This window comes from Gymnoscopelus braueri (genome assembly GCF_963280865.1).
Source record: "Gymnoscopelus braueri genome assembly, chromosome: 15".
In the NCBI taxonomy this organism is placed as follows: domain Eukaryota; kingdom Metazoa; phylum Chordata; class Actinopteri; order Myctophiformes; family Myctophidae; genus Gymnoscopelus; species Gymnoscopelus braueri.
The window spans coordinates 29,898,211-29,912,613 of NC_137620.1; the positions used below are offsets into that span (position 1 = coordinate 29,898,211).

The window sequence follows — 14,403 nt, forward strand, 5'->3', positions numbered from 1 at the left end:
TAAAAGTGCAATAAAAGTGGTCGATAAAAAAGAAAACGAGATTATGATGACTAGAAAAATATACACCAATTTCTTCCCCCTCATAGTTAAAGCTGTGAATTACAAGCTTAATCCCCTACTGAATTTGATAGACTTTCACAGATAACAAGTAGCTAGAATTATTGGACACTAATTGGTGTAGGCCTGCTGTACCAGTACAATGCATTATATAACTCAAATATCAGCATAATATTGATTAGACAACACTTACAATCCACCAGGCTCACGTGTCAATTTTCTTCTATCCAGTAACCTATGTGTAATTAACCCTGAAAAATGTAATGAAAAAAGGGAAAATCCCTATTTCAGTAATACAGCGAATGGGTCTAATTAAAATGATGGATCAAAGACTCAATATGGTATATATGGTGCATTTATATAGCGCTTTTATCCAAAGGGCTTTACATAGATACATTCACCCATTCACACACACATTCACACACCGATGGCGGAGGAAACCATGCAAGGCACCAACCTGCTCATCAGGAGCAATTAGGGGTTCAGCGTCTTGCTCAAGGACACTTCGACATTAACTCTGGGGGAGCCCGGGATCGAACCCCATCCGGCCGCTCTACCGGCCACTCTACCCCTGAGCCACTGCCACCCCCAATATGTGGTGTTGATTTAATCTGACTACTATCAGGGCTTGCTCTTTGGCATAGCTAAACCAAACTGACTCATTAGTTGAATTAGCTGCTGCTGTCTTTGCCCTGTTATGACAAGTCTGTGTTTTTGTGGTGGTCTTGTTTCATGCTTGTTGACTGGAAGCCATGACATGCTTACACATGTGAGGATGACTAAGCAGTTCCTACAACCCTTAATCCATACATTATATTAGCCCCATGTTCAGGTGAGTTTGCTGTCCAGGTGATGTTCTGCACAGTGATGAATTGTTAATTTCCAATGTATGTCTGCATGATGATACATGACATTACAGGTACATTAATTCAAGCACACTCCTAAATAGGCTGCAGGAAAAGAAGATCCTTTCTATCAGAGAATGAATTAAACAGGCAGCTTCCATACAGCTGAAAATGTAGGTTACCCTGTGATTAACACAAGCAATATGCATATATTAAACATATAAGTTTCCTCTGGATTTAACTTTTTCTTCAATTACATAACATTGTGTGTAGAATCCTGGGATGTACGTTGGCTGAGGAGGGACTTCGCAGCATGCCTCGGGTGCGTCTGTTCTATTGTTGGGTTATTGTGATGTTACTTTGACACATGGGGAATGCAACCATTTATTTAATGCATGTTAATTTGGAAACAACCAGTGAACAATAGGGGTAGTTGCAGAGATCCTCTTTCTTCTGTGTTCAGGAGTTGTTTGGAGACTTTGTATGAGGTTGCAAATAAAAGAGATTCCATGCCAGAAGTTGCCATGCTTGATTGAACCTGTAGTTCATTATTGTCAAAGTTGGATGGCATCAGTCGAGGATATACTGCTGCTCTCCAACGTCTTGATCAGAGGCCGAGAGGGAGAAAGTCGGACACTGGCATGCAGACATATGCCACCGGGTAAAGGTACTGGATTATACTGCCAAAGTCTCTGGCTTCTCTTACTGGCAAGAAGGCATCAATTAAGCCCAAGAGGGCCAGCAAGAGCAGCCAACAGGCAGCGACGACTCCACATTTGGAGTCACATTGATTGCCGACCCCTGGGTTATACGATGGCCGCCGTCCAAGCTTCACTGCCAGGGAACACTAAAAGATAATTCATCAACCCTAGAGATTTCTGGCTGTCCATGGGCCTTGTCACTCAGCTTTTCTGGCGATGTGACATTGCTGCTGGTGGCACCAGAGGTGCCCGATAGCCACCACACTAGTAGTCACCGGCAATGACTCACGTACAGGAGGTACCAAGTTACCTCAGTACAAAGGATAGAGGCCTATAGGCTGTGCCATCATCCTGGTGTGTTAAAAAAGGTCACCAACTAGAGGTTTTGAATGGATACCAGACAACTAAATACAATAACCCACAAAGATTCGTAAGACACACTTGATCACATAACATGAACTCGATCTTCACAGTGGATACTGGCAGTTCAAGCTATGATGACCCGAGGCTCGACCCAAGACTGTCTTCTCATTCAGACAAGGTTATGACAATTCCGGGTCATGCCATTTGGCCTATACAGGCATTTCTTTGGGATAAGGTGTGCCGCACTGGCTTTCATCAGTTATAGGAGGTGCTCACCCGGACCTCCACATCCAAACCAAAACAAACCATTAGTTGTGGACACCGAAGCCAGTGACAGGGGCCTGGGCCTGGGCAGTCCCTATGTGTTCAGGAGTTGAGTTGGATTTTATTTGGTTGCAAAAACATTCCTATCGCCAAAACGTTGCCTTGCCTGACTGATCACAGTTCATTTGCATTATAGTCTACAGTCAGCAGTGGCCTGTGGTTCATTCCGTTAATTGGATCTTCAGTGGAGTTGAACGGCGCACAATCATCAAATTATGACTTGGAATATGCTGTCCGTTATTGGTACACAATAAGATTTGATTTGAATTATAGGCTTTGAATTGAATAGGCTACCTGCGCTGATTGTTAACGCTCCCAAATTTCAACGACATGCATGTACCGCTTGGCTCCACAATCCTCCAAACGGTAACAGGACAGATGGGCACCAAAACCATCTGGGCACTAGGGACAACTGGGCTCCAAAACCATCAGGCACTAGGGACATGTGGGCACCTGGACGAGTGGGCACCTATGGGTGGAGGTAACTGGGCACCTGGAGAGGTGGGCACCAGAACAAGTGGGCACCAAAACCATCTGGGCATTAGGGACATGTGGGCACCTGGACGAGTGGGCACCTATGGGTGGAGGTAACTGGGCACCTGGAGAGGTGGGCACCAGAACAAGTGGGCACCAAAACCATCTGGGCATTAGGGACATGTGGGTACCTGGACGAGTGGGCACCTAGGGGTGGAGATAACTGGGCACCTGGACGAGTGGGCACCTGGAGAGGTGGGCACCAGGACAACTTGGCACCAAAACCATACAATATAAGAGTTTATTTGCCAAACTAGGACTGTGGTTAAAAGTACATTATAACAGAGTTTCAAAGTACAATATAAGAGTGTATTTGCCAAAATAAAAGTACTGTTAAAAAAAAATTGTACCAAAAAGAATTAAAGATACCAAAATGTTTTCAAATGATCAATGTTAGGATAGAGAAAACATAGCTAAACAGTACACTGTAAAATGATAGGGGGAAAAAATAGATAAACAGTAGGCTACTGTTAAAAATAGAGGGCAAAATATTGCTGAACTGAATGCTATGATAGAGAAAACATAGCTAAACAGTACACAATAATATGATAGAAAAAGAAATCAGACAGTAATAAACTATTATATTGTACTTTGACCTCGTTGTTGTGGGTTTAAAGAACAGTGGGTTAAATATCACTTACCAACAATAAAGCAACACACTATGTAAAGTTAAAAAACACTCATCATAAGGTTTGGTGCCCAGTTGTCCAGGTGCCCACATGTCCCTAGTGCCCAGATGGTTTTGGTGCCCACAGCCCACTTGTCCAGGTGCCCAGTAATCCCAAAAATATGGTGCCCAGTTGAACTTGTCCCTAGTGGCGCCCACCTGTCTTGTATTCCTCCAAACATGTTCAGCCAAACGGTTGCTGAAAAGGTTTAACCAAAGAGGGACCCTTTCATCTTGTGCGCCTACATTTGTAAGTTAACTTAGGCGATAATAGCCTAATAACCCACGTCGTTATGTTATGTGCATGTTTTTAACCACTCAGCGTCCCCGGGGTCACTCATCTACCGCAAACTTTTCCTATGTAATTTGATATCCAACCGTAATGCGTGTAATAAACTCGCTTTCGGGGAAGTCCTTGGCATTTTCCGTGTAGGCTACACAGAAAATTGAATGCAACTGTCTGGAGTGGTATCCACATCAAAATGGGATACAAGTCACGGAAAGGGAACGAAATTGTGCGACTCTTGACAGGAATTTTTATTTTAACATTTGTCTCATGTGCTCCTCCACGATGTGAGCCAGGACAGGGATTTCAAGGTAAAGTTTCTCAGCACATGATTGCTACTTATTTTTTTTAACTTATTATTTAAAGGGCCGGCATGCTGTTTGACATATTTTTGTATGTCATAAACTACATTGTACTGACATAGGCTACTGAGCGAGTTAATGTAGCCTATTGAGTCTTCTTCAAGTGCAAAACTTAAAATAAATTGTCATAAATCTGTTGATGGGCTTGTGGCTACATTGTGCAGTGACATAATCTAGTAGATTAAATAGTGCTTTTGAGTTTACATGAAAAGCATTTCGCAATAATGCCGTGAAAAATGCCAAACATTCTTGGACTTAACGAGATGTTATTGACAGACAGGCATTTGGGAGTGATGTTGGAGTTCACGTCAGGAGACTAGGATTTATTGGCCACATTCACATAGACCATACTGCCATCTAGTGTTTGGTACCTATACTACTAACATGCTGATCTGTCTCACAGGAAGATGCAGGCCTCTGGTTGAGGAGAAACGTAAGTATTCTTCAGCTTAAAGAAGTGGGATGTTGTATGTATTACTTATGGTATCATTTGACATTTATACAATATGTGTTAGCTATGATCAAGTTGTGAATTGCGCTCACCTGGTGTCCCAGAGTTAAACTAGTCCCCAATTTGATGGCTAGAATGAAAACCATTAGTAGGCCTACTCTGACTACAACCACTTGTGTAACTAATCCAGTTTTTTAAATGTCAAGAATGATCGAAGAGGTGATGACATATCTTTGAACATGATCGGACTCATATGACATTAATGCGGTTATAACCAATGATGCTTATGGCTAATTTATATGTCGGCGTACAACTGTTGCGCTTGCCAAAAAGGTGTTCTTTTCAGTGACTGACAACCAACATTCAAATTAGGTATTAGAAGGCAGCTCTAACTGAGCAGCCATAAAACTGCAGTTTTGCTCATTAATGGCACTCAAAGCATTACATACCACTCAGTTATTCTAAATACGTTTTTTAATTACATGCAACAGTATCAATCCAATATTTTACCAACACGGAATGTTAAATAGGTGTTGGTGGCTTGAGTTAATCAGGGTGAGTTGATAGTATAATCCTGCTCTTAACCCCTATATACTTCATTGACTGAAGTCCCCCAGGGGTCTATACTAGGCCCCCTCCTTTTTTCCCTCTACACTTAATGTCTTTGGTGCAAATAGATCTGCTGTCTTTGCCGAATGTTCATAGAATAGGGATGCTAGGGTTCATGTGGTTATGGACAGCACAGTCACAATCCATTGTCCAATTCACTAAGTACTGGCTTAGTCTACTGCTCCCGATGTATTTGATCTAATTAATCTAATGTTGCCAGTGTTTCGCACAACAAAAAATGATGAGGTTATAAGTCACAGCGGGCCCCATCTTAATGGGATGTGGCCTAAAGGCTGTAAAACCATCAGGTATATTTTTAGATGAACAATGGCAGTATGAAATATTCACATTCTAATTTCCAGTATAATAGAAATGGTTTGATGATTGAAGACATTACACTGAGGCAAGTTACCTAACGCTTGAGAAATAAGAGTTAATCCTCACAAAATATGATTGGTGCACTCTATATATCTACTTTTATTATATTGGGAAATGTTATATTCATATTGGATTGATAGTGGCGCTCATTTAAAATACCAGTGTTACGTAATGCTCATGGCGTTTTGTCATACAGTCTCTGTTGCCACAGCCTGTGTTGCCATCCATGGACAGGTGTTTCCTCTGGTTGTTTTAGCAGTATTTTCGTAAAGGGTTTGTCGCCCACAACACAAATCTGCTTCAATTGTGGCCTTTCCCCCATTCTCAGCCAAATGCACAGAGATTACACTGTCGTACTGTGACGACATGCCATACACCCAGACCGTCTTCCCGAACCTGCTCGGCCACAGGACCCGGGAAGAAGCTGAGGTGGGCACCGAGTACCTCCTCCTGAGTGTGGTCCACTCACTGCTCAACGGAGAGTGCACCCCGGACATCCGCATGCTGGGCTGCTCCGTGGTGGCCCCGCACTGCGAGAAGGGTAAGGCGCTGAAGCCCTGTCGCAGTACCTGCGAAGGCGTGCGTAAACGCTGCGCCCATGCCTTTGAGGGAATAGAGATGGCATGGCCCTACTTCCTGGACTGTGATCGCTTCTTTGTCGGTGACGAAGAGGGATGCTACGACCCCCTGCAAGGCCTGACAGGTAAAAGGACCGTAGGTAACACAGTGCTGACAGACTCAGTGCCATTTGTGTTTCTGCTCTGGTTAATTTGATTGAACTGACATCCCAGCTCGAAATGAGTCCCTGCTCATGTACGTAGAGCACCCCAATACCCCCTTAAATCACTGTTGACAAGTGGAATTCATATTTTATTTTAAGATGATCTAGTGAGCATAGTTTTATCCTTTACAGCGTATTTTAAACAAGCACTATAGAAAGCTGAGAATAAATCAGAATTACGATGACAATATAAACCCATAAACCTAACTGGCACCTCTTTACTTCTTTATTAGTGTCATGTGTGTAGAGCACCTCTCAACACCCCCTTAAATCACTAACTGGAATTCATTTTTATTTGAAGAGGATCTAGTGAGCATAGTTTTATTCTTTACAGCGTATTCTAAACAAGCACTATAGAAAGCTGAGAATAAATCAGAATTACGATGACAATATAGACCCATAAACCTAACTGGCACCTCTTTACTTCTTTATTAGTGTCATGTGTGTTCTATACTGTATGACAGCATCAACATGGAATGAATGTCGGAATATATGAGGGTATATCAATAAATCCACTGATGAAAGGAATTGCATGTACTTGATGTGTAATTGTGACAGAGTGCTGCAACAATTAGGGCTCTCTCTTGTGTATGAAATGGGTTACGCCTCATGCAGAATTAGCTTCAGTAATAAAACAAACAGATGTCTGGCAAACACCATGGAGTGACATAAGTCTTTTGATTTGATTTTGATTAGACTCCCTTCCCCTCATGCAGTGCGGTTACACCATGGAGTGACTAATTATTCCCATACTGACATTTATTTCAACCCGATGATTTGTTCCTGTTTTGATTTGTTCTCACTCCCACCCCTTCATGCAGTGCAGTTACACTGTATTGACTTCTGAATCAAGGGGATTTGATGGAAAGACACTAGAAGTCCTTACCTGGTCACAGGTTCCATATGTCAGTATAACGAGGGATTTGGAGAAATATGATGTAACCACCATTGCATGTCTATTTTAGCCACGACACACAGTCAGAGAATGTAATCCAGATTCATAAATTGGCTCCCTCCAGCACCATGCATGCTAATATTGTGTAGTAGTATTATTAGGGTTATGATTGTGTTGGAGTTTATGTATTGATTGAATAAATCATTTGATAAAAAAGCAACCTCACATTACAGTATGGTTACGGTCACATTACACTACATTACAATTTGGGTTAGTTTAAAGTCAGTGTTTAATACACAGAATGCTTTCCCTGTGGCCTATGAGTTATGAGTAAGTTAGGAGTTATTGATATTATTTATTATAGGTATGAAGAAAAACCATAAACCCATAAATGTCTTTGATCCCCAGCAGATTAAAGAGTTGAATATATAGTTGAACTGAGCACAGGCTTGCATCAGTCATGAGTGCTTACAAAGACTTTCCATGCTTTCTCACATGACTTTCTGCTGTACATACCAGGCTCTCAAATCAGGCTTTTTATAGGCTGGCTGTCCTACTGGAATGGATACGGCATTATGATTTTATTGATGTGTGGCTTCCAAAGGTAGACGACGGTCTGACAATGTGAAAGCACAAATGAAGAAAAAGTATCAAAAAGATGAATAATTTTTGAAATAATGTTTTATATCAGAGCAACAAGACGATGCTCCAGAAAATATTCCACTTCAGGAGCCCTCCACCATGATCCAGTTCGTCTATCACACCAATACTCAGATGATCAATATCTTAAAGAAAACTGCAGCTCGATGCTCGGACATCGCTGCCACCTACGTCATCGGCCGCAGCTTTGAAGGCAGAGAGCTAATGGTGATCGAGTTCTCCAACAACCCTGGTGAACATACATTACGTGAGTGTTGTGTCAGTACTCTTCATTTCTTCATTTCTTTATAATGTATTCAACAGAGTAAAACATAAAAGTGGAGAGAGTGAGAGAGAGAGAGAGAGAGAGCGAGAGAGGAGTTAAATGGTGTGGAAAGTGGAAAAAGTCAAATTGCAGCCAACTCGACAAATAATGTTGACAAAGTTGGTTTTTCATTGAAATATGTTTTCTGAGATTTCTTAAAAGATAAATTGTTTCTGTTTAACCTCAAAGCACTTGGAAAAGTATTCAACAAAAGAATGACCTTTGATCATATCTTTATATCTTGCTAATGGATTAGTAGTATTTTAAATGTGGTATGTGTTTGGGGTTGCTCGTAATGTATTTGGTGAGTTTCAAATTGAGAAAACATTCATCATTTTGAAATGATGAACATTTTCAGCTATGAGGCAATCAAAGGGACTTCAAGATTTAGAGAACACAAATAAGATGTCTGTTGAATAATTGACATGTCACCCTTATCTGTAGTTGAACCCGAGGTAAAATATGTGGGCAACATGCATGGAAACGAGGCCATGGGCCGCCAGCTGCTGCTCTACTTGGCCCAGTACCTGTGTTCAGAGTATCTGCTGGGGAATGAGCGCATTCAAACCCTCATCAACACCACCCGCATCCACCTCCTCCCCTCCATGAACCCTGATGGCTATGAGCTGGCCTCAGGAGGGCTCCAGGACAACAGCTATGCTGAAGATGAGGAGGTCAGTGTGAATGTTTGCCTACCCTCACCACATGTTCACCTATTATGACATGAACAGGGATGCTGGGTTTCATGTGTTGCCATAATATTTCACTTCATGTCCGCTATTCCAGCTGGCAAAACCACACATATTAAGCAATAAGCATATGTCTTATCATTCATGATTTCCACAGGGTCCCCGATATGATGCATCGGCCATCGGTCGAAACAATGCAGAGAACCTTGACCTGAACAGAAACTTTCCTGACTTGACTTCGATTGCCTACCGCCGACGCAGACATAAGGGCCACATCACAGACCACATCCCAATCCCAGACTCTTACTGGTTTGGTAAGGTACAGTATGAATCCCTATCGGTATATGTTCTCTGTAAATATTGTATTGCATTGTATACTAAAGTATGTACTATAACATTGCTTTTATAATAGAAACAGAAGATTAATGTTAAAATAAATGGGGATATCTTGTGAAGCTTATCCCTTTTGCCTGAATAAGGGGTAATTTAATAATTCTTGACATTCAGGTTGCACCAGAGACCTATGCTGTCATGAAATGGATCCGCTCCATCCCGTTTGTGCTCTCTGCCAACTTCCACGGTGGAGACCTGGTGGTATCCTACCCGTATGATCTCTCCAAACACCCTCTAGAGCGTGAGATGCTTTCTCCAACTCCGGATGAACAGGTTCTGGACTCGCATGAATACCATCTATTTCCATATTTGGCTTCTGTGACTGTATTCGTTTTTTTGTGTTGTAGGAAAACTTTCACGTTGAATAATAATGGCACTGAATTAAAAGGGACACAAATATTGTGTTACCTTTGGTAATTTAACTTTTTATTTTTACTAGATTGAATGCATTTTGATGTCATATTAATCTGTGGATTTTCATGTAGATTTTCAAGCTTCTTGCCAGAACATATGCAAATGCCCACACCACTATGGCAAATGACACTGCATGGTGTGGGTCATCTCGCAACAGTCAGGGAGGTATCATCAATGGTGCACAGTGGTACAGCTTTGCTGGTGGTAAGCTGATAAACTGATGAACAACGTCTTGTAATCACAACAAGGGTTGCATAAATGGTAGTAGCTCATTAACGGGCAGAATTATACCCATGGTGCATTGCATGAACAGACAGAGCTGAGTTCAGATTGAACGATCAAATGGTTGATTATGTGTAGAAAACGTAATGTTTTTTAACATAAAACTGAAGAGAAAGTAAAATCAACAACGGAATAAAAACATGATGACGTCTCTAAAATAGAATGTGCAGTGAGAAATAAAAACATACAGAAAACAATACAATTTAAAAAAGATTATTAAGTCAAGACGTTTTGACGAAAGTATGTTTTAAGATGGGGTTATTAAAAGAAGACAAGCCTGAAGTCCTCTGGCAGGTCGTTCTGGAGTCGGAGAGCTCTGACAGCAAAGGCACACTCACCCTTTGCCTATTTTCAGGAACAACCAGCAGATCCTTGCCTGAGTTAATACTGAGTAAAATCTTAAAATCTAAAAATCTTAAAAGTGCTAAAATAAACAGGCAACAAGTGTAGGAATAGCTACGTTTAGGTATAAGGTTAAAAATAAGGTTAAAATGTATTGTCTTTTGGTATTATGTTAGACATGGTTAAGTATAGATATAAGGTTATAATGGCTAGGCATTATGTTGGAGATGGGAGGATTCTGATTTTGTAGAAATTGGGCTCTGGTTAGGGTTCAGGAACAACAACCTTTTTAAATTGCTGTGTTCCAATTAAAACTATATAAGTAAGTGAAATTATAGCTGTTGCCACAAGAGGTTACTCTTAGACCACTTCTGACACTACACGAAATGAGCCAAGGGGAAATGTCTATATTCAATTTTCTGAATCCGGGGACTAATATGTATTAAAAAAATGTTTTTAATTGTTGATAATGTTTCCATTTTTCCTCTACATTTGGTCAGGGATGCAAGACTTCAACTATCTCCACACCAACTGTTTTGACTTCACTGTAGAGCTGGGCTGTGATAAATTCCCTGCTGAAGAGGAGTTGTATACTGGCTGGCATGAAAACAAAGAGGCGTTGCTTACTTTCATGGAGGCAGTAAGAACAAGCCTCAAATCGTTTTCCTTTAGCCTGCATAGTTTTAAAGGGTGCTAGAATATAAGTGAAATCATAAAAGTACTTGGTTATTCACTGTGCCATAATTCTTGAGTTGGACGACAATATAGATTGTATGTCTTCACCAAATGTGCTAAAAATGAATACTCTTATATTGTGTGTCTTGTATGTTTTTGTTCCTTAGGTCCACCGAGGCATCAAAGGCCTGGTAAAAGATGAGGATGGGAACGGTATCAAGGGAGCACGGATATCGATCCGAGGAATAAGGCATGATGTCACCACAGGTAATAATGATCAGCTGACTAATAATTTGTGCCATTTTCCACACAGAAGTGCTTGCTTGTATTAAAGGTATCAGGTTGAGTCTAGCTTTGATGAGTACAGTTTTAGCTGTGTCCAGCCGCATCGCATTACAGCGCATTACAGGCAACACAAGTTGATTTTTTATTTGAGTGAAAAACAAAAATGAATCCTGATTAGCTGATTGTAATTCAAAGAGTATGTTATCTGTAAGCTTAATTTATACTTTGTTGTATGGTGAGAGACAAAGTATAAATTGGGTGTAAAGCTCGATTCGTACTTAGTCGCAAGACGAAGTAGGAATTAGGCATCAGTCACAAGATACCCCTCCCCCTCCCCTCCCTGCCCTCCCCAGCTGAAAACGGAGACTACTGGCGCCTGCTCACCCCTGGCATCCACATCGTGAGCGCTGCGGCCCCGGGCTACACCAGGGCCATGAAGAAAGTCCACCTACCAGCCCACATGCGCAAAGCAGGCAGAGTGGACTTTGTGTTGCAGAAGGCTGTGGTGGAGCCTGACGTTGAGGACTACTCCATCCCCTCTATGGGCACCTATGAGCGCTTCGACCCTTACAACCAGTACGAGCGCTACACCTCCAGGGGTCCTGAGCGGAGCACAGAGGAGCGCCAGGCGAAACCCTGGTGGTGGAGCTATTTTTTGAGCTCGGGAGGAGCAACCCCCACCTGGCTTCTCAGAAACTATTAGAGCTTTGTGTTTTTTTTTAGAGGTGATTAAGCACTTCCCTCGTTATTATAACACATGTGTTTGGTATCATGGAGATGATGCTGCATAAAGTGCTTATGCTGCAGCAGTGGACAGTAGAAAAGCGTATTGGCTGGCCATCAAGTTAGCTTCAACAATGGGACCTATTTCACTGGCCACGGCACATTTGACGTGTCATATAGATTAGTAAATGCATGCCTTTAATAATAACTGAAAGTGATCTGTGCGGATGGTGTGCCACAATAACCTAACTTGTTGCTGGAACAAAATCTGGACTGATATAGAGCTGTGTGTGTGTGTGTGTGTGTGTGTGTGTGTGTGTGTGTGTGTGTGTGTGTGTGTGTGTGTGTGTGTGTGTGTGTGTGTGTGTGTGTGTGTGTGTGTGTGTGTGTGTGTGTGTGTGTGTGTGTGTGTGTGTGTGTGTGTGTGTGTGTGTGTGTGTGTGTGTGTGTGTGTGTGTGTGTGTGTGTGTGTGTGTGTGTGCGTGCGTGCGTGCGTGCGTGCGTGCGTGCGTGCGTGTGGGGGTGTGTTAATTTTCTTCTGTTTGGGATACCTCTGTATCCATTTTTGTGCTAAAATGGGAGGCGGTTATATTTGCATTGAAAAAGCTAAATAAACTATAACAAATCATAAACAAAGATTAGTAACTACAGCAAATTATGGGTGTGTTTAATAGATGTTAACTATGCGACCATTATTCACAGTTCTGGCACACAGAAACACATACTGGTAATGGAACAGAGCCAAAAGCTGTGAAATTCTGTAACCTGCATTACCCGGCATCTACAACACCTAAATGTCCGCTGTGAAAATTCATAATGTGTCAGTTTGGTGCACGGATTAAAGCAAAAACAAATCTCTTTTGTTAGGCCGTCCTAATCTGTGATTTGTGAAACAGTCCTCCACACTAGTAGCCTACTGTGTTTTCTTCACAATTAGCACAATACAGTATGTAGAATTATTAGGTATTATCATTTTATACCCAAGTTCTTGCTGTTCTACATCAACCAACCAGTTGGGGGGGAAAGGCTTGACATTATTTTCATTTCAAAGTAACATGCAACTGCTATAGGCTGCTGTAGGTTTCCATGGAAGATGGTCCTGAACATCAATTTACAATTTAAGCAATAGAACATTCTAGTTAGACTAGTTTGGGTAGTTCAGTTGGTTGCGACTGACAACTTTGATCCAGGCAGCTTTACAGAAAACAAGAGCGGTCCAAAAACAAAATAATAATTGCCACAATGAAATGAATGAAATCGACAATGAAAAAAAAGAAAATACAATGATATAAATAAAAAAAACTATACAAAATTATGCAGGGACATTGCAAAGCTTTTATCTTTAAATATTACTGTTCAAAGCAAGTCAGTGACAGTGTGGGAGGAATAAGCACTGTCTAACTCATGTATAAATAAAACTACTCTTTAAAAAAAAATGAAAACCAGTATAACGTTGAGGGTGAAATGCTCTCTGTTTGTTTGAACGGAAAATACACACAAGGCTGTTGAAAGCTGATTGTTAACTAGACACTTGTGGATGGACGGAGATGGACAAACAACAAACTTAAACACGGAGGGAAAGATTGAGTCACTTTTGCTCACTTTTTTACGGTATCATCCCAAATACAAAAAGGAATAGGGTTCCCTATAGGGGCTAGCTCTGGTCCATAGCGTTGGAAGGAGAGAACTCCTTCTTATAGACCAGTGGTTCGCAAACTTTTTAGCTCGAGACCCAAAAGAGTTTCTCCCCGGGATCCAAACTAATATAATCTAAGAATCTAATTTACTAATTGTGTGAATTTTTTTGAAAAAAAAAAAAAAGAATCGGTCTGTGACCCACAGTGTTTGGGAAACTGTTATAGACCATATTTAGGGGCACGCACCTGATAAGAGAGCACCTGTCTGCAATTTGCAACTGGTCCTAGAAAAGTCTCCTAAGCTTGCCACCAGAAATGACCCCCCTCCCCCCTCCCCAATTATTTTGTATATACTTTTGATGCTAGTAGTGTTGATGATTTCTCGTATGTTATTGTATGTCTTTAAATGTCTTGATGGTGCAAACGGTAACAGGAAAGGTGGGCAGTCTGGGCACCAAGGAAGGAGCACAGGGCACCTATCGGTGTTAAATTGGCATTTTTTCCCAAAATGTAAAAAAATATATATATTTGGAAAATGTTTTTAAGCAACCCTGAACCCTTTTTGTAGCCTGCTGTTTACGCTGTCTGTAGGCTGTGTGCCAAACCTTTATGCTTAGTGCTTAAAGTAACTTTATTACTTAGTGTTTAAAGTACAGACCAGTGAAGCTTGGTAGGGGTGTGTGTGCTGCCATTTCCTTTATACCGGGTTTTGAACATGTTTATGTTTAGTTGGGGAGTATAGACTG

The 14,403-nt window shown here is 41.4% G+C and overlaps 1 protein-coding gene across 1 annotated transcript; it reads left to right on the plus strand.

The window, feature by feature from the left end:
• Positions 1 to 3,865: 3,865 nt before the first annotated feature.
• LOC308101882 (carboxypeptidase Z-like) lies at positions 3,866 to 12,877 on the plus strand. The gene is made up of 11 exons (XM_080451413.1): positions 3,866 to 4,088; positions 4,543 to 4,572; positions 5,906 to 6,280; positions 7,945 to 8,160; positions 8,662 to 8,891; positions 9,064 to 9,225; positions 9,414 to 9,572; positions 9,785 to 9,917; positions 10,838 to 10,977; positions 11,180 to 11,279; positions 11,651 to 12,877. The coding sequence occupies exons 1-11, from the start codon at positions 3,974 to 3,976 to the stop codon at positions 11,998 to 12,000; spliced, it is 2,010 nt and encodes a 669-aa protein (XP_080307539.1). The 5' UTR covers positions 3,866 to 3,973; the 3' UTR covers positions 12,001 to 12,877.
• Positions 12,878 to 14,403: the final 1,526 nt, after the last annotated feature.

Coding starts and splice junctions, on each gene's coding strand:
- LOC308101882 (XM_080451413.1), top strand. CDS start 3,974: ATGGGATACAAGTCACGGAAAGGGAACGAAATTGTGCGACTCTTGACA. Junction 4,573..5,905: donor GCCTCTGGTTGAGGAGAAAC/GTAAGTATTCTT, acceptor CCCCATTCTCAG/CCAAATGCACAGAGATTACA. Junction 10,978..11,179: donor TGCTTACTTTCATGGAGGCA/GTAAGAACAAGC, acceptor TTTGTTCCTTAG/GTCCACCGAGGCATCAAAGG.